General features: G+C 39.9%; 1 protein-coding gene across 7 annotated transcripts; it reads right to left on the bottom strand.

Moving 5' to 3' along the window:
* Window positions 1-461: 461 nt before the first annotated feature.
* On the bottom strand, window positions 462-19,622 carry abi2b (abl-interactor 2b). 7 transcript variants are annotated; one of them, XM_054624139.1, is made up of 10 exons: window positions 19,431-19,622; window positions 15,103-15,270; window positions 14,844-15,020; window positions 13,007-13,113; window positions 10,052-10,198; window positions 8,176-8,300; window positions 6,159-6,344; window positions 4,302-4,394; window positions 3,282-3,467; window positions 462-3,015 (listed from the first exon to the last, which is right to left on the bottom strand). In XM_054624139.1, exons 1-10 carry the CDS (start codon window positions 19,545-19,547, stop codon window positions 2,840-2,842), a joined length of 1,482 nt encoding a protein of 493 aa, XP_054480114.1. In that variant the 5' UTR covers window positions 19,548-19,622; the 3' UTR covers window positions 462-2,839. The 7 variants fall into 7 exon arrangements, with proteins under 7 accessions (XP_054480114.1, XP_054480115.1, XP_054480118.1 ...); XM_054624140.1 differs by having other exon boundaries at window positions 6,159-6,323; XM_054624143.1 differs by lacking the exon at window positions 10,052-10,198.
* Window positions 19,623-20,555: the final 933 nt, after the last annotated feature.

Below are 20,555 nucleotides of genomic sequence, written 5' to 3'. Positions count from 1 at the left end.
GATTATAAGTTTGCTTCCAACATATTTTAGATTTGTGGTAGTTTGATAACTCAAAATATATTCAAGTTTGTTAAAGTGACAATTCAGCAGAGCCTCCAAGTAAAGCTGGAAAAAGGTTGAGATAAGTGACAAGACAGGAAAAACACATTTCTGCTACATAAATGATGTATTTCTTACTTTTCTTAAATTTTTTCTGTTATAAAATAGTGAAACACTTAATAGTTTTAAATCTTAAGGCCTCTACAAACCATTAAATTAAAACATCAAACACCATTAAGTGACTTTAGACTCTTTTAAGGCACGCAACTGGTGATTTTGACTTTAAAAAAAAAAAGTGTTTTCCTGTAAATTATTGCAACTACGACAACTTCTCTAAGTCTCAGAAGGTGCATCATTTGCATATAAAAATAACAAATTTATGTGAGATTTTTCCAGTGCACACACTCTACTCTTGTGGACTAATTTTCCCAGAAGCCCAGGCTGCTTTCCAATAAAATAAAACATAAAAAAACAAGAACCAAGCACCAATAAATCTTAATAACTTTATTGTCTTTGTTCTCATGATTTTACAAATATGATACTTCTGCAATTCAACTTTAACTGTGCAACACAATGGCATTATGGACTGTTAGACTGGACATCCCGGAGGACGTCTGTGACTCCAGGGAGCTGTGAATCCTGCAGACCAACGGGCCTTGTTTTGCTTTTGTTTTTTAGTGTTATGAAACAAGAGTACAATTTAGTTTGGGGGTCTTTAGTCCACAGGATTCACTAGCAGCTTTAAAAAACACATGTTTCACCACTGACGTAATGACGGCTAATGTCCGGGTCAGAGGTCACAGGTCACTCCTCCTCGGACGTGCGCTTGACTTTAGTTCAGTCTCTTTGGATGAGGCTGGTGTTTCCTGGTCAGAGCTGCAGGGCTGCTTGTCTTTTTTTAAGAATGGGTGATCGATCTCTCCACGTAGGTTTTTTTTTGGGACACCAGTACAGATAAGAACAATGGCATGCAAGACTCACATACACACCCACTTGTTATTATTTCTTTTCCTTTTTTTTGTTTTTTTAATAGAAAATAAAGATTCTGACATAAGTACAAGCACTGAGCCCTCGCAAACACCCAACAGCCAAGCGTTATTGGAAACGTAGCGGAGGACGAACGACGCCTAAACCGACGGCGCTGAGAATATCTGGGGGGGGCGGGGGCCTGCGACCGACGCTTAAAACCATTTCAACACAACAGCTGGCATCTTTTCATATTCAATGAGTCCTGTTTTGAGGACATAATACATCTCACATTTATACGATTTCTTCTTCTACACCTTTTTTACTACAAATGTATGTGCTTTTGAATTAAAACAACTCTGGGAAAACTGAAAAAAAGAAGAATATGTAGATGTGGAGTTCGACGACAGTCCAAACACCCACTGTGGCCAATTTATTGCAAATGAAGTGATAAAACCTCTGAACAGCAACACACACTTCAATATGGCACAAGCATCTTAGAAATGACCCTAAATGCATCGTTGACGTCGTCGTGGGTGAATATCAAAAACCAAACCACACCATATCTAAAAATATTAAGACATTAATCATCAGTAGAGCAGAAAAGAAATGGTTTTTTTTACTCCTTGTCGAAACATGCAGTCTGCCGCTCTGCAAGCAAGACCCCGATTCTGGACCTCTTGGTAAACGCCAAAAATAAAAATTAAATCATTGTTTCAAATGCATATGAACACTGCAAATGATTAGCCGCGTCAGTCGAGTTTATATACTTCTATTATTCATGACAGGAGCTGCAGAGTAAGACTTCAAAAATCCAGGTCATTGTGCAACTGAGGATCTCGCTCTCCTCTCTTATTTGAGGGCTGGATGACGATTCCTTCTCGTTAAAAAAGAAAATGCACACTGGCCAGCAAAGTGAAGCATGTGGAGACTAAATTCGCCTCTTCCAGTTAAACCTCGGACTCCCGTGATGCAAAATATATCAGATTAAAATAAAAAATAAGCAAATAAATCTGGGTTTAAAGCACTCTTGGGGCTCGACGTCTTTTCTGACCCACTTTAATCTAGCTTTGTGTGTCACCATAAGACATCTGATGTGCTTTTCTTAGTGAATGTCAGCTTTGGCACACTCTCTGCTGAGGTACCTAAACAAATATCTTGTCAAGTACGGAAACTACAGTTTATCTCCCACCGATGATATTGTTGTTGCATTATACTTTATATATATATAGAGAGGAGTACTTTTTCTCTAAATTGTCTCTGGAGTGTTGTGGAGAAAATGGACACATGAAGGCATTCTCCTCCAGCCCTTTTCTCCGAAAGGCTGCGACATGGAAACCCCCGACTCAGCAGTCCCACAAAACCTGCTCACCATTTATCCCACTACAAAAATCCAAATAAATATTCTTTAAAATAAGGGCAAAATGGTTAAAAAACAGAACAAAAAAATGAAGCAAAAATCAATGTAGTGGCCTCGTTATGTAACACAAAACTCTCTAAATACAATAAATCCATCACCGTCCAGTCCTCCTCAGTCAACTTAAGAATTAAAGAAAGAAATATTACAAGGAAGAATATATCTAGAGTAGTGGTTGTTTTACAATGGCGCCTATGTCGAGAGAGTGACTGGGCATCAGTTTGTCATGTTGCAGCTTCTTTAAAAAAAACTGCTTCTTCTCTCTTTTCTCTCCTCGCCCGGAGGTGATCATGCTCTGTCTGATCAAAGTCTTTGACCTTTAACCCTTGGCTCCCCTCCCTCCCCTCTCCTTCCCCATCAAAACGCTCCTCCCTCTCCTCCCTCTCGTCCACTCAGAGAGGGGTGGGGGGGGATTGTTCAGTCGGCGTAGTGCATGATCGACTCCACGTAGTTGCCGGGGAAGAGGCCCGTGGTCCCGTTCATCACGCCCTCGTACCAGCCGTCGTCGTTCTTCTTGATCACGTAGATGATGGCGCCCTCCTGGAACGACAGCTCGTCTTCCTTGTCGCGAGCGTAGTCGTAGATGGCCACCACTGCGGGAACATAACGGGGGGAGGAAGTGGGCAAAAAAAAGAAAAAAAGGAAGAAATAAATCATGATTTAAGTGTGAATGTGAGACAAATGCAGGTTTTTCAACATTCTAAACCTTGATTATACAACTTCCCTTATTTGTGATTACAAACTATTTTAAATTCTAGAGGAAAACTCAAAATTTCTAAATATGTTGGGCTACATTTTTGGGGGACCTGTGCAACCCAAATATCAGTTTCAGTGTTTCTCCTGAGCAGTGAAGGCAGACCTTTCTCCAGGTAGGTGCGTGGAGCCCAGGGCGGGTCCTCCTCGGCGTAGGGGTCGCTGTACTCCACCACCGCCGACTCCTCCTCGTCCTCTTCGTCTTCGTAGTCCTCCGGCGGTGGAGGAGGAGGTGTAGGTTCCTCAAACACCGGATCGTCGGAGGGCGGAGGTGGAGGTGGCACGTCTGAGACTGGAAATAGTTTTCAGACAGGTGGGAAGAGAGAAGAGAACGAATCAGAGGCGAAGAAAGGAGCATGAAAATGAGGGTCACAATATTTATCATGCATCGGAGAAGGAAAGAGAAACAGTCCATGCTGGATGCATGAAGACAACATTCACATGCTCAGTACTACTGAACTGTAAACACAGACTGTACAAACACAGAACGCTTCGACAAGACAGGAACAAAAACGTGCATTAAAAAGGACATTTAATTAGGTAGCTTAATTACACTGAAACATGATCATGCTCATGAACAAATATGCCTCATTTATATATCATGCTTTACTTAATTTGCTCGCATATATTATAGTGTTAACAAGTGATCAACCACCAACATTTGCTGCCAAAGGGACCAGAAGTTATCTCACACTTTTGTTGTTCAAAATTCACACCTATTTTAACAGGTGAAGTCAGCAAAAACAATCCCAAAAATAATCATTCTGGAATCAGTATCATGAACTTGAAGAGGACATGATTTGTATCCACCTCGATTTGTTACTACATACAGGCAAATAGGAAAACTGTAAATAAAAATCTATTTGGCAGATTTAAAAGGACAAAAAGTCAATGTAATAAAAATCTGATTAATGCATTTATAATCCAAGCTCAAGGTACATAAAGCTGGGATGTGTAAACCTAAATGTGGTGGCAGCAGATCCCTAAACCAGCTGCTGTTGGAGGTTGATCTCTTGTTTACTTTAATAAGAAAAAGGGGACGAATCACTGACTAACTGTCGGGGAGAGGATTTCAATCGATTGGCGATCATGCAGGACGAGGAGCGAGGAGCTAAAGGCCACTTACTAGTCTCCTGAACTCGGGCCACAAAGCCCATCAGAGGCAGCTGAGGGGTGATCTGCATGGAAGGGGGAGGGGGCGCGAGTGGGCCGGCTATCACTGAAGAGCATCGTTAAAACAAAGATGGAAGAAGACGAAGAAGACAGAGAGGAGGAGGAACAAGAGGAAGAGGACAGACATGAGAACATTAGAATAACCCAGAACAGGAGAGCGGTAAAGAACAGGAATAAGAATAACATAAATGCAACATTAGTGTATGTAGACAATAATTTAGTAAAAAATGCGTAATTATTATCATCATCAATGCTCCACCACCTGTGGCTATAGAGATAAAAATATTTTGGACAGGACTCCCATGTCGCAGGCTCCAATTATTTAAACCACCAGTTAATCCAAAAATTGCAATATATCTACTGATTAATTGTAAGATAACATGAAATAATAAAGATTAACTGTCAGTTTCCCGGAGAGCAAAGTAGCGTCTTAAAAATAGCTTTAAATGTTGCTTTTTTGAACAACATTTAATTTAAAATGATATAAAAAGAGAAAAGATTGTGACCACTTAAAAATTTATAAATCTGGACTAAAACTCATTTAAATAAAGATATCAATTAAAAAATGTATTTATTATAGAATAAGCCTTTATATTTGTCTGTCAAACTGGACCTCTGTGTTTTAATGGTAAAATATATAACAGTAAATTGTTGCTGTCAACGCCAGAAAAATACAGTCAAAATGTTTTTTCCCCCCCCGATATGTTTACCCACTATGTCTTCAAACAGCATTTAAGAATACTATAAAAGTTATGGCAAAAATTATCCAAACTGTTACAGTTAAATGCCAAAAAACTATTTGCTCTAGCTTTGTAGATGTGAATATTTGCTGGTGTTCTTTAATGATAGTAATATATTTGTTTTAAACCTCTGGTCGGACGAAACAAGACATTTTAAATATGTCAACTTGAGGTCTGGGAGCTTGAGATGGAGATTTGTCTCTATTTTCTTACATTTTTATTAACCGATGTTAAACAAGTTACAGAGATTAGCTTCAGCCCTAAATTACTTTTAATTTATTTAATTGCTTTCTCCTCCACATAAATAAATGTTCAGAACATTACGCAGAGTGTCATTTCAGTTTTAATATATACACGACAGAAATAAACTCGCGGCACTAAAGCCAGACAGTTGGAGAGACAAATGGAGGAAAAGAGATTGCAGAGAGAGCTGGTGAAGTGACGTTGATGAGAAATGACAGACCATAAAACCCGACAGGAGATCTTTTCATAAAAGATGCAGAAACACGACGAAGTCAGACTCTGGTGAATTGCTCCCCCTGAAATCTAAAAGGCTGGGAGAGGAGCTGGACTCTCTTTGAACCAGAAAAAAGAAGAGAATAATCTGCTGTATGTACTGTTATTAATACAACAAGATTAATGTATTTAAGGGAATTATATGACTTTGGAATACCTGTCAAAAAACATTCATGACGTATGTGGATTATCATTTTTACAGATTTAGTTTTTGTGTTCTTAGCTTTATATAAAGAACAATTGTAATCATAATTTCTCAGTTTTAATGAACATATAATTTCGATTGTGTTGCAAGACTGTGCACTGTTTGACAGGCAAAAAATATCATGTTGTTTGTCACAGTTTTAAGATCTTTTTGCATTGATCAATAATGGAAAGACAAAGTTTCTTTTCTTTTTTGCTTGTATGTAACTTGGTCATGAGAAGGGAAAATCTAGAAGGACTTGTATATAAAACCTTATATTTATGATGTTTACTTGGAAACTAAAAGATTTACGGGCATAAGTATGAAAATAAGAACTGTTTCTTTTCCTGCACACACATGTAAGCGGTACCTTGGTTCTGGGCGAAGTGTGGCCCCCCGTTGAGCTGGCTCTGGTTGAGGGCCACGTTGGGCTGACCGGTGACGGAGGCGGGTCGGCGGTACGGCAGCGAGCCTCCCACCTGAGAGTTTACGGGCGGCTGCACTGGGCGGTTCATGCTGTAGAACTGAGCAGCACCTGCAGAGGGCAGCAAAGAGTCTATAACAGAGGGACAGGAGGTATTATTTGTCATTCTTCTGGTGTCCTGAACAGAGAGGTCAAGTTGCTTTCTGTTTTGCTTTCATTAAAAACAGGGGTTGGTTCAGAATGTTTTAGAGTTTAGCTCAGTGGAAATTCATTGCAGAAGCTGTCACAAAATGGCCAAAGAAAAAAACACTATAAGTTTTCCTAAAGTCTGTGTCTTTGAATGAGAAATACAAACAATTTCCATAAATCATGACTATTAACATTTGACTAAAAGTGTTCATCTGCTAACCTGAACAGCAACACTGCCAATTAATTACAATATTCAGCCACACACAACAACAAAAAAGAGCAGAATAAATACACATAAATGAAGAATTCACTGTAAAGCATTTCACCACACAGCTCATGCATTATACATCAGAAAAGCATCTTCATCATCAACACACACAGACACACAAACACAGGCAGCTGATGAGATGCGGTGAGGGATGAAGAGCAGTAGTGGAAAATGAAAAACCTGAGGAAGATGCGCAACTGTAAGAATATTCAGTTTTGATTAATATTCTGAAGTGAAATGCTCTCCCATGACCTTTAAAGTTGAATTTCTTTTTAAGCACTTAATTGTTTGGGGATAAAAGTCACATATGTGACAAAGTCAGACTTTGTTGCTAAATGGAAAGCCTTCCTTTGAAATGCAGATAAGAGATTCTGCACTACGTTATCTTGTTCACCTTCTTTTTCCGTACTCGAGATTGTATTTTCAAAATAAATTGATTAGGTGTGCAGCCCTTGAGAATATAAAGCAGAGGAGACTGGTGGTTGGTATCTTAAAGCTCAATCTACCCCTGAAATAACCTTAAACAACTGACTAGATCCATCTGATTTTTTATTGGGTTTTGTGCCTTTACTTGGTGCTTTAAAGCAGACCTTGAACCCTCTTTTTCAGAAGCTCTCAGTCCACATCAGAGCTCAATTAAAGCTTTTACACCAGCCTGAACAAAATCGACGAAGGCCCCAGAACCAAAACAAACAGGTGAGGTGTGAAATAGCTTTAAACTGAGATTAGAAGAAAGTTACCTGATGTGCGGCATGACTAAGATTTCTTAATTTATAATTCTGGACAATTAACTAAAGTTTCCCATTAACTCTGCTTGTGTTGATACTGTTATTTCAGACCTTCTTTCTAAGAGAAACCTTCTCCCATCCGTTTCCAGGGTGATGACATGCGAGTGGAAGAACAAATCTGGGCCTTGCAAGCAGGAGGATGCATGTAAGAGGAAGCAGGATGGAGGTTTGTGCATAGGAGTGGGCGAGCTTCTCCCACCGGGTGACACTCACCTTGTGCAGGGTTGCCGTAAGCAGCAGGGCCCGTGCCAGTGGGGGCCGCAGAGGCAGGGAGCTGGGGAGGGGGCGGGGGTACAGGCGGGATCTCTACTGGGGGGTTGGGGGCCTGTGGGGGGCCGTCTAGGGCAGAGGTAGGGGGTCCAGGGGTGGTGGCAGTGTTCGGGGAGGTTTAGCTGGGTTGGATGGGACGGGGGCTGAACCAGGAGAAGGGGAGAGAAAGATTGGAGAGGTAAAAGGTAAAAGGAGGGAGAGAAAAGACAGGTGAGGGAGGTCAGGACAAGATCAGAGTGAGAAGGGAGGAAAGGATTTCAGTAGATCCAGGGTTCCTACACACCCTCATTTAAGTTTATTTCACACTAGAGCATGCAGGAATCCTGGATACTGAACAGATATTAGTCAAGTTAGTTAGTCTCACACACACACACAAACACACACACACACACACACACAGATCCTGCAGTCATCTGTTCAGGGAAAAGAAACAGGAAGCAGGCGTTACCTGGGAAGGCGTTGGGCGGGGCTGGGGTCGGCACGGCGATGGGCACGCCGACGCTGCCACTGCCGCTGTTCTCTCGGCTGCTGCTGCGGCTGCTGCTGGGGTGGCTGCCTCCGCTGCTCCCACTGCTGGTGGTGAGTAGGGCAGCAAACACGTCAGACCACAAACACACACACACTAGTACACGATGCACCCCTGTGGATCGTGAAAACGAAATCTTCACAAATGGCCCTTTTTTTAACCAAATAGTTCTAGGAACTATGGAGCCCAAGGAACTGAACTCATGAATTAAACAGCATTCCTGTTTGGGTTCCCATCATATGTTATGAACCATGAAGATTTGGGAAATTAGTCTGATGGCTGAGAAAACAACGACAGGTAAAAAGAATAACTGTTATTCTGTGTATTTATTTCTGTGCTACTCTGCTATTTGAATGGATGTTAGGAATAAAAGGAAAGGAGACAAACAGAGGAGGAAAAGGAGACAAACTCCAAAGAAGACAATGTGTTAAGTTCTTTATGGTTATTTATATCTGCATTAGTAACCGTGACGAAATACATAGCAAATTAAGTTTTGTTTTCTCCATTTTTTAATCACAAGATATGTCTGTCCTTCGTCCTAATATTAATACTTGATGCATCCACTTTCCGAAAATCTTTCTAAGTAGGTATGAATAGTTTAGCACTTTTTTAAAAAAGTTTTTTTTACACATAACAAATTCCAGAAATCATTTTGTAAAAAATGAAATAGCATCATGCACATTAGTCACACAGTTAAAGCTCCTGAGTTCCTGAACTAGTTCCTGGGCCTCTGGAAAAAATCCTGTCTAAAACACATCATTTTCTTTAAATGCAGTTTAGTGGGAAATGACATAAAATTAGTGCATCTCTCATTTTGGAATCAAACTCCTCATTCATCTTTCTAATCCTGCTTTGTATTACAGTTGCAACACAATGCTGTAAAAATACAGTTAAAGTAATCTCTGTTTCCTTCATAATAACTCACATTATTAACGTTGCACCCTGAAGAGTATTGATGTGTTAGTGTGAGCCGCTATGCCTTTGAAATGATGTCACAGTGATAAAAAAAAAAAAAAAAAAGCAGCTGCAAGGCCTCACCAAGGACACATGACACAGGTGACGCAGCAGCAGCGACGCAGGACAAAGACAAAGATGTGACACGTATGTGAAAGCATCGAGACACATGTTTTGTACGACAAAAAAAGAGCGTGTTGGATGAGAGATGAAGAAGATGAGCGGTGGATGGAGCGGTGCAGATAAAGCCTGGTGCTGAGAGGAGAGGCAGGGGAAGATTTTTAGGACCAGAAATATTTAAAAATATTTGGCCAACAGATGGGGCGCAATGACGAAACGTTTCATGTTGTTCTCCCCCTTAAACCCAAGCTTTTACTTCTCTCACGGCACACGGAGACATCTATGAATATCTCTGGGGTTTTGGATGAAAGAGTCTCGTCTTTTGGGTTGACAGGACTGTGGAGGCGACGCTGCTTATTTAATGACTATTACCATAGGAACCTGTGTCTCGCCGTGCTAATACAGCTTTAAATCTCTACCTCGCCCTCATTTCTTTGTCCTTATCTGGGCTGGGAGGAGAGCACACAGGTGGGGGCTTTCCAAATAAACCAACTCCCTGGGAGCAGGAACTCTTGATTAAAAAAGGTGAATGTTGGTCAAACTTTAGGTGGAATAATAAAAAATGTAGAAGGGATTTCCACGTGGAGTCATTTCAGAGAAGAAGAAGGGGAAAGGCATGTTCACAGGAGCTGGCTCGCATTTTAAGTGTTGGAGAGGAGAAGAAGAAAGGGGGAGGGGTTTTAAGAAAGTGTAGAGGCATGCTGGGAAAGGGGGGAGGGGGTACCTGTACGTGCGGTTCCTCTGATTAACGGATGTAGTGCGTGCAGGGCTCTGCTGGGGGAGCGCCATGTTGCGCGTCGGGCTCGAGACGTAGTCGTTAGGGACAACGGGCGGACGCACCGGCTCAAGCGTCCTATAGGGGGAGTGGCGCCTGCGAGAGGGTCAGGAGGACAGGAGTCGAAGGGGGGAGAGGGTACCCATAGAGAAGTGTAGGGGAGGGGGAGGAGGAAGAGGAGGAGAGCAAGAAACAAACAAGTGCAAACTTAAAAAACGGGGTATGACAGGTGGTGAGCATTGGGGGCTGGGGTGAATCCAAAAGGCGGAGTTAGGACGATGCACTGACGCTGCTGTCGGCTAGAAAACACACTTCTATAAGCTTAACCAAAAGGGTTCAAATTACTCTTTTGTGTATTAACATTCAGATTCTGGTGGATGTTGACCAGTATCTTTTATCAGTTGTTCCCAAAAGGTTATATAAACACAGCAGATGTGTGTAGATATGATTGCGGGACTGCTGTGTCGTTGACTTTAGTAAAGGTTGAGTCACTTTATCACCAAATTAAAAGCTTTTAAAATTATTTTTCTAATGTAATAAAGAAGAAAATAATGCTATGAGTGTCTTTCCAAACAGAAATCATAATAACTATTTTGAACTGAAAACAACAAGTAAAGTTGTGTGAAACATGGAGGCTAGAATCATAAAAAAACATTATCAGACTGACCGCTGGTTTAAATTAAAGGTCACTGAAACCCTGCCTACATATTCTGAATTCAAAACCTGCTAATGAAAAACATAGAAAGTGTTTTATAACCCGACAGCAGCGCCACGCTGATAATGGAAAAGAAAAACCCAACCCAGAGATGTATTGATCTGGGCCTGAAAAGATGTACTGGCATGTCAGTTTCACGTCTGACACAGCGGGGTGACCCGTCTCTGAGCACCGTTGCCATGGCGAAACGTTGCTATGAGGAATATGGGGCAGCCAGGAGTGGGCGGGTCACAAAACACACAAACTGAAAAGTAAATTTGAAGTTGAATAACAGAAGACAAATTAAAAGTAAGATGTCTGCTCGTAGAAGGTGCATCATGGAGGGTCGGAGCTGAGGTTGATCGGCATGCGCCTTGAAGGGACGGACACACAAACATATACACACATATACACCTTCGAAGGCCAATATGAAGGGGTGGACACACTCACAAACTCAAGAGACAGACACACAAACAGCACTTGGCGCTCAAGAAGGTCCCAAGAGAGACAAGAAGATAACTTTTATGTGCTTCGCTAGCAGAGAGTCCCTGTGGAGTAAGAGAGACCTTCAACAGTCAGACACACAACAGAAACACATCAAAAACATCTATATCTTTAGGATTATGAGCTCTCACCAACAATACTAACAGCTTTTACCATTAATTTTACCCGTATTGTTAGCACACTGTTCCAAACTTTTGTGGCTAATCAAGAGGTCCGACTCCAATTAGAAAGTAAAGCAGAACATATGATAGCTGTTGGTAATTTCCCACCTTGGTTAATACCGCCATGAAGAGCAGTTCCTGACTGTGACCTTTCTGATCACGCCTCTCCTGACCCCTGACATTACACAAATGCCAATAAAAAGGTTGAAGACTGGCAGATCTGAGAGCTGCGTACAGCGGTGCACTAAAACCCTGCATCACTTCAGAGGTAATTACAAGCCTTCTTTGTATTTTATCAAACTGCTCGCTAAAATGTGACAGTTTCATGCTTCCTGCGCTCTTTAGTTCTGTTAAATGTCAATGTTTTTAGCCTGAAGCAGCACAGTGGCTGTGTGGTCTCACTGCAAGAAGGATTTGCTTTCAGGCCTCAGTTCTTTTGAATGGACTTTGCATATTGCTCTGGTTTCTTCCCACAGTCCAAAGACATGCAAGTCAGGAGGGCTGGAGACTCAGAAATGACCACAAATAGAAAAGCAAGTGTTTTTATCTAAAGCTGCTTTCACTCTGGACTACAATCATATATTAAATCAGTTTCAATTCAAGAATTCAAAGAATTTCTCCTCAGGTTCATTAAAATGCCACCAGTGCTCTTGATACAGAGCGGTGGCATTTTAATGCATCAACAAGTTTGTAAGTGCTGAAACTATGAAGCCCAGCTGGACTTTTGTGTCCTTGTGTGCAATAAAACACAAATAAAGTTTATTTAAATGAACTATTTGATTAAAGAATATGTTTTGTTCCTGTATGAGTGCCTTCCTTGCTCATGAAAGAAACAAAAACATGTCTATATTTCAAAAAGCATTGTTCTATATTATTATAGAAACATGGTTATCAGCTCTTTTCTTCAGCTCTCCTTCCTGTGTCTTGAAATCTAAACCAGTCTTCTCCTTTTCATGTTCAATTTGTCCCAACAAAAGTTTGTTTTAAGTGACAAGTATTGAGCATTTTCCTTCCCCATCCTCCAAACCAGACGAGGAACATTCGTTTGATGCATTGAGAGGAAATGTTTTTAAATGATCTCAAGCCTTTAAAAAGTTAAAGTCTGAGGTAAATAAATAATATTAATCCGCAAACTGTCTTAATATATATGCTTTGTGAGATATGTACAGTATCTGTGTGCAAGAACCAATAAGAGACAGTTTTGTGTGAAAGTCTCTCCTACACATGGAGAGGGAAACTAGGATAAGAAGCTTTTTAAAAAAGGGACGCTGAAGACCCTCTCACCAGCACGGATGAGAAAATCTACACAACGAATACCACTGCGCTGAGAACTGGCACTGAAGTGGATTTTAAACCACCCAAAGGACACTAATTAAACAAGGAGGTAAAAAGGGGCGATGATGAAACTGGGAGCAACCAGGCCCATCTGGAGAGCTCCTGGTTTGTTCCAAAAAACACACAAAAAAAACCACAGCTACAGTCCTCTGACGGACAAATAACTCCGCACTCCTTACGTCCACCTGGACACGCGTCACCGTTACATACCCAAGGGTCCCTTTCCCCGACATCGGCGGGCTTGGGGGCTTCTGTGTGGGGGGGTTTGTGCGCGGGAGTACAGCTCCTCCTCCGGCCTTCATGTTCTGAGCGCTGGCCTATAGGAGGAGAATATGATGGTGAGAATCTGTTGGTTAACGCAGAGGACTTCAGAGACAGGCTGTCTTTTAAAGGAACTGTTTGACACATTGAGCGTTATATTTATTCACTTTCATGTCATGTTACACGAGAAGATCGATAACACTCTCATAGCTGTGTGATCAATATGAACCTGGAGCCAACAGCTAGTCTGGCTCTGTCAAAGGGAACTAAATCCAAATACTAGCACCTCTATAACTCACAAATTCACAATTTATATCTTGTTTGTTTTAACTACAAAAAATGTGTAAAAACTAAACTGCAACATGTCATTTTCTGACAAAGCTAATACACTTAGCTTTACATATTAAAAAAATAAGATTAAAAATCCTAAATGAGCTTTAGAGGTACCTTTTAGTTAGCTTCGAACAGACCCAGGCTAGCAGTTTCCACCTGTTTTCAGTCTGTATGCTAAACTAAGCTAAGCGTCTGACAGAAATGAGAGCGGTATCAATCTCACTCTTAACATAACAAACAAGTATATTTGCCAAAATGAATAACCAATCCTCTCAAAGAAAACCAACTCCTTGAACAAACAGAAAATAAAGAAAAATACATCTCTCACAGCATTTCAAAACAAAACAAACAAACACAGAAAACCCTCTTTCATTTGAGGCTCTTACTTTGAAAGTCTTACCTTAAACCTTTGCAACCACTACGGTTGATTATAAAGATAGAATTAGGCAAGCAAAGGAGAGAGAGAGAGAGAGAGAGAGAAGAAGAAATCAGAGGATTAGTGAGTGAAGGAGAAGAGAAAACAATTATTCATGCATGAGGCACATAAAGCCAAGCTGGTTAGAGTCAGGCAACAATGGCTCAGTGTTAAAATCTGAAGAATTTCTTCTTTGAGACCTTTGTAAGGTTGAAACTAAGGATTTGATTTTTTGGAAAACAAGCTTCTCTTTGTTCAGAGACTCAGTGGGAAGCTAGCTTCCCAAAAAAATCAGCCACTTTCCCCATTTTATTAAAGAAACCTGTGCAATGAAGAGCAGTAAGCAAGTGACAGATTAACAACAAGGGAGTATATTTAGCAGAATTTATGTCCTGGGTGACATGAATATCCCACCATGCTGAAAAGTTATTGATTCTTTTCCTACATTACTCGTCACTGAAATCCAATAGTGATTGTTTGACCTCTAAAAGTCCTTTACATTTGATTTTCTGCAGTGAATAACCCACATTAATCCCACAACACAATTTCTGAATTCAACACTTCTTCCAGACATTTTTTAAACTTTCATCCCTCTGTTACTAACAAATAAAATATGTAAATATGTAAAATCTGACCCTTTTCTGCTTGTCAAACAATAATATAAAGTATAATCAAATAGTGATCATTTTCTGAAAGCCTGAGGAGGTTAAACTTCCCAGTTATTAAAAAAATGGTAGAACAACTAACAATTTTAGTGGAGCAGATTTCTTTTTTTTTTTCCTAGCACATAATTATTTATAAAATCCAGATAGGAAACCGCAGCTCTAGAGCAATTTAAGCCTCCTTTTTTAAAGACTGACACATCAGATTAACTCCATAAACTGGCTTGAAATGAGTGTGTTTCCTCTTTATTTCACCAGCAGGTCTTTCTGTTTAAATATCTTATTTAGGACTTCTCTATTCCCACTTGCAGCAGTGATTCATCCACACAAATATGTCTAATAAATCAGATTAAGGGGAAAAGAGCAAAATGGCCACCTTGACTCCGTGGCCCATGTCGTCCAGCATGCTGTAGTCGACGGGCTTGCGGATGTAGCGCACGGGCCTCTCTGGATTGGCCGGGGCGATGATCTTGTGTGTGCGGGAAGTGTTCTTGTTGGTGGTCAGGATGCCGATCTCCCGCCGGGCCACCTTCTCTTTGTGGATGTCCACCGTCTGATAACAAGAGGACCGGGTATTTTCTTTAATTTCATGTATTTTTGCTCTTTTAAATAAAAGTATTTTGCTTCTTTTTTACCTGTGAGATGTGGTTGATGGAGGACTCCATGCGACGGAGCTGGGAGGCCTGGATGTCCAGCATCTGCAGGACATTGTTGGCCAGCGTGTTGATCAGGTAGGCTACGCTGGCCAGAGACTGGGTAGTGTAGTTCTTCGTCTCCTCCAGAGCCCTCTGCTTGTCTGGAGACTGAATGAAAGAAAAGAGACATTTGACTTTTAAAAAAAAGATATATTTGCATTTTATAAGTTGCACAGAAAGACATCTGAGTCGTAGGAGGTTGAAAAGTCTCAAGCTTTTTGAAAATATAGGTCGTTCTGACTTCCTATTTGTGCACATTTTTTAACTATTCCCATTTTTAATTTTTCCAAAATTCAAATTCATGCTTGCTGCACAGACTAAAAAATAACAATCCTGGAGCAGATAGTTAAGCAAAAAGGGAACGAGAATGCAATTTGTGGCAGCAGGATGGAGGGAAACTGCTGCATCAAAAGGTTTATGTGCCAAGAAGTAACATTTTAAGTGAAAAGAAACTTTAATGGAGCTGCAGCCAGTGTGAAAAGAGACTTCTGTGGCAGCATGGGCACATCAACAGGAGCATCAAAAGACAGATGGATCTACTTATGCATCTGCTGGGAAACTGTTCTTTACCGACACTGAATGTATCGCTGCATGCAAGGCGGAGGTACAGAATATGAGTATCTAATTATTTGAGTAAAAGTGCCTTTATTTAAGATCAATGCATTGCAGAAATCCAACAAAATAGCTTGATCACACTACTAAAATGTGAGGACTTGCAGCATTAATTTCTTCTATTTGATAGTTAACTGACTGACTATCTTTATGTTCTGCATTGTTGTCACACAAACAATTTAAAGACGACATGTTGGGCTTGTCTTTAAGCTTGTCTTATCTAAAGTTTATTTGATAATCTTTCGGTTTTGAACAGGTGGAAACCAGCCACACAAGTGAAAATATCAATGTCCATTTCAATAGATTCATCTAGAAAATAATCTCCACAGTAATGACAATAAAAATAATTTGTCGCAGCCCTGAAACAAAACCTTTCAATATTCATTCAACATCAACTATGTGCATAGCAGCAGCAGATTGATTTACAACATACTGTGGGTCACAGCAGCCTTTGGTTTGTGATTGGATATTGAGTTATTGATTGATTTTATTCTACTCTTTTCAATTCTAAATTACAGTTATCCTATAGATTATTTTTTTATTTTTGTTGCATCCCAAGATATTGACACCATGTGGAATGAAATCAGAAATCAGAAGAATATTTCTGGGTCTTTACAAGATAAACTGAATCATAATAATCCGATCACTTTTTTTTGACTGAAGTGACATTAAATAATTATGAAACTGAATAAAGATAAAACATAATGAGAGGCAGCACAATAAAGCTACAGCAGGGGTCGTCCTCACTAGTTGAAACAGCAGCATCCTCAGAGTTATGACATGTCTATTCTCTTTTATGTGAAACACAGTGAGCTTGTGATGCAAGATAATTCACAATCCAATCCAACAATTCATCAAGCTTCTGCAAACAAGCTGCATCATTTAAAGGGTGGAGGGTGCAGCATTCCTGGAGCATGAAGACAAACAGGTTATGTGGTAAACGTTGAGTTGTAGCTGCTACCTCCAGGGCAGCTGCTACCTGCAGGGCAGGAAAATATATATTTTTTTATCTACTCCCAACACTGGTGATACAATGTTTGGAGGGAGAGGATGGATGCACGGACCATCCATGGAGCCACAGTGAAATCGTATATGACTGATGAGAAGATAAAGTAAAATGCAGTAAAATGCAGTAAAATGCATCCTCCAACAGCCTTGAGGGTGAAATACTTTGCACTCCTGGGACCATTTAGTTTGGTGTCTTGTTCTTAAACACATATTTTCTCTCCTGATACTTATACCTAAACTAAAGATACATTGTGCTGATAACAGATCTGTTTCCTGTGCACTCTTTTGATTGAACCTCTGCACAACAGTGTGAACAAACTGATTTATCTAAGGTAACATGATGCAAGGGATTGTTGTGACACCTAGAACTGGTAGAGGAAACACTGAATTATGGGTCACTGATGAATACACAGTTTATAATATTGATTGGTCACAACTGGCTGGTACTAGATCCTCTTATTAAGGTCAGTATTGGCCCTGATATTGAGCTAGAGGATCATATTGTTGCATCCCCATTTACAAACTGTAAGGCTTTTGAGATTTTTTTTAAATGCACAAATCATGGGTATGGTCAAAAAATAAATAAATTACAGACTAAAAAAATTCTGTAATCCAAAATACATAAATGACCTTGGGAAGAAATCCCCAAAAAATATTTTACTCCCAGTGGTTGAAAATTGTCCAGGGTGCAATGCAATCACTGGAAAGCCTCTGGATCTGACACAACCGTCTCTCACTATGACTCTGCAGAAACACCCATCTTCTGAATGAAACCAGCCAACCTTACTCATCAGGTGGTGGATGAAAGTAACTGTGGGAACAAAAAAATTAACTCCTGCATGCACTCAGCATCAGACTAACACTCTTAAAATAAAAGTTGCTTGTTTAAGAAAGGAGATGCACTTATGACTTCTGGTGACTCGTAGTTCTCTTGAATACCTATGTTGAATACACTTATAGTAAGTCGCTTTGGATAAAAGCGTCTACTAAATGACTGTAATGTAATGTAGTTTGCACACCTGTAACATGTGAATTACAACTAAAAAAAGTAATCTGCGGGAAAACAGTAGTTTTTTGTGTCAAGATTATGAAAATCAACAATCCAACATGACGACTGTTACAAGAAACCTGGCTTTAATGCAGGGCAGACATGACTTTCAGGCCTCATCAGCACCCAAAAGTGAAGTCTATCTTTCAGGTTTAAAATATTGATTTGTGTAATTTCTGATCAGGTGATTCTTGTGGCATCTCTTTCGATTTGTCCCGGATCGATTTGAGGAGGAATCAGTCGAGAAGAGACGTAAATTATAAGTGAAGTATAGTATCGAACAAATACTTTTGTCCAGCTGATTTATGAATTACAATATCCATCTGACAGCCAGGGGGAGAAGTAAACCGGGCCAGCCTGCCAGACAGCAAGCTGCCAACATCCAAGGGCCGCCGCCGCCTCCTCAGAGCAACCTGTCAGACCTGATCAGCCCTGTTCATCATGTCACACTTAAGTATCACACCTAGTCTACCAGTCTGTGGTAGCCAGCGCCCTCTTCTTCGCTGTAGCGTGATGGGGTGGTGGCATCAGGACTGGAGATGCCAACAAACTTAATAAGCTGGTGAGGAAAGCCAGCTCTGTGGTGGGTCTGGAGCTGGACAGTCTGGAGTCAGTGGGTGAGAGGAGGATGAAGGCCAAACTCGGAGCCATCCTGGACAATCCCTCTCACCCTCTCCATGAGGAACTGTGGCAGCTGGGCAGCCCTTTCAGTCATCGGCTGATTCTACCAAAGAGCAGGACGGAGCGCTTCAGACGCTCATTTGTGCCCACTGCCATCAGACTGTACAACAACAGCGGAGACCACAGTCAACATGCTGATATACTGTACATTTTTATTCTTATTTCTGTTCCATCTTTAAGTTGTTGTATAGTATGTGTATTTATTGTCTGCGTCCCCCCATGGGGATCAATAAAGTAACATAATAATAGTCAAAAACCTCTCCCTGCCAACACTGTGGTCCCAGATGTGTAAACCCCCTGTGAGGGATGAGAGAAAGCAAAAACAGCTCCCACCTGCAGAATACTGAAAGCAAATGATTGATTACACACACACACACACACACACACACACACACACACACACACACACACACACTGAATCACATCAACACAACACTGTCCTTTACAACCTGATGAGCAAAGTATGAATGAAGCTGATAAAATCACAGCAATGCATGCTTTAAAAGAAGCATTTTTAGAGGGTTAAAGGGCAATAAATCACGTGTTTTATGTGTCTGTGAGACACATCGATTTGCATGGTGCCTGTGGGCTGAAGCCTAGGAGGGCTGGCTAGCAAGCTAGCATGCTAACGACGTAGCCCACGGTGGATGTACGAGCCACACACACGTGTATGTGGAATAAAACATAAACCCACAAGCAGCAGTGAAGCCTCTTGACACAACTACAGCAGCAAGAACAGGAATTATTTATTCAAAACGACGTGACAGTTGTTTGTTTTTGCGTTAGCCGAGGCTAGCTCGCAGCTAGCTCGCAGCTAGCTAGCAGCTAGCCTAGCCTAGCATCGCCCCACCGTGACAGCCGCTCTCCCCCTAAAAAAAAAAACTACACCGTATTTTCTTCCACATTTTGGGGAGCCTACCTGGACATAGTTGCTCTCGCAGTATTCCGCGACTCTTTCCAGATTAGTGAAGCTGTCCAGTAGTGCGCTTCGTCCAGCTGGGATCTCCTCTTCCAGAAGCATTTGTAGCTCCGCCATTTTCACATCTTTAGCCGAGCGGTGTGTGTGTGAGAGAGAAGCGCCTCTCTAGCGCCACCGCGGCGGTGTGCGGTACTGCAGGGCTCCCGCACCAGCAACTAGTGGAGTAAAAATAAATAAATAATTGTATTAATAAATACAGGAATAAAAAAAAAAAAAATTTTGAATATAGAAATAAATAAGTAAAAGAATAATTACATGCTGAAATAAATAAATGCTTAAATAAATGAAGGTGAACGTAAATGTAGTAATAGATTTATTTATTTATGTCCCATTTAGGAATTAACTTTTATTAATTAATTTCAGCATTTATTTATTCATTTATTTATTCATTTATTTATTCATTTCTGTATTTATACATTTATTTAAGCATTTATTTATTCATTCATTTATTTATTCCTGTATTTATACATTTATTTAAGCATTTATTTATTTATTCCTGTATTTATCTATACACTTGTTTATGCTATTATACAATTATTATTTATAATGCTTAAATAAATGTTTGAATATAGAAATAAATAAGTAAAAGAATAATTAAATGCTGAAATAAATACAGTAATAAAAATAAATAAATACAGTAATAAATAAATGAAGGTGAACGTAAATGTAGTAATAGATTTATTTATTTATGTCCCATTTAGGAATCAACTTTTATTAATTAATTTCAGCATTTATTTATTAATTTCTGTATTTATACATTTATTTAAGCATTTATTTATTTATTCCTGTATTTATTTATACAATTATTTATGCTATTATACAATTATTATTTATAATGCTTAAATAAATGTTTGAATATAGAAATAAATAAGTAAAAGAATAATTAAATGCTAAAATAAATAAATGCTTAAATAAATGAAGGTGAACGTAAATGTAGTAATAGATTTATTTATTTATGTCCCATTTAGGAATTAACTTTTATTAATTAATTTCAATTTATTTATTCATTTATTTATTAATTTCTGTATTTATACATTATTTCATTTAATTTTTCTGTATTTATAC

Source organism: Anoplopoma fimbria, chromosome 22 (genome assembly GCF_027596085.1).
Source record: "Anoplopoma fimbria isolate UVic2021 breed Golden Eagle Sablefish chromosome 22, Afim_UVic_2022, whole genome shotgun sequence".
Taxonomy (NCBI): domain Eukaryota; kingdom Metazoa; phylum Chordata; class Actinopteri; order Perciformes; family Anoplopomatidae; genus Anoplopoma; species Anoplopoma fimbria.
This window is presented reverse-complemented; position numbering and strand designations above follow the sequence as displayed.

What these genes read in the sequence shown, in the direction of transcription:
- abi2b (XM_054624139.1), bottom strand. Translation starts at nt 19,547, where the DNA reads ATGGCGGAGCTACAAATGCTTCTGGAAGAGGAGATCCCAGCTGGACGA. An exon ending in GCGAGAGCAACTATGTCCAG is followed by an intron (nt 15,271 to 19,430) that starts GTAGGCTCCCCA and finishes TCTTTCATTCAG; the next exon opens with TCTCCAGACAAGCAGAGGGC. An exon ending in ACACTTCGCCCAGAACCAAG is followed by an intron (nt 4,395 to 6,158) that starts GTACCGCTTACA and finishes GATGCTCTTCAG; the next exon opens with TGATAGCCGGCCCACTCGCG.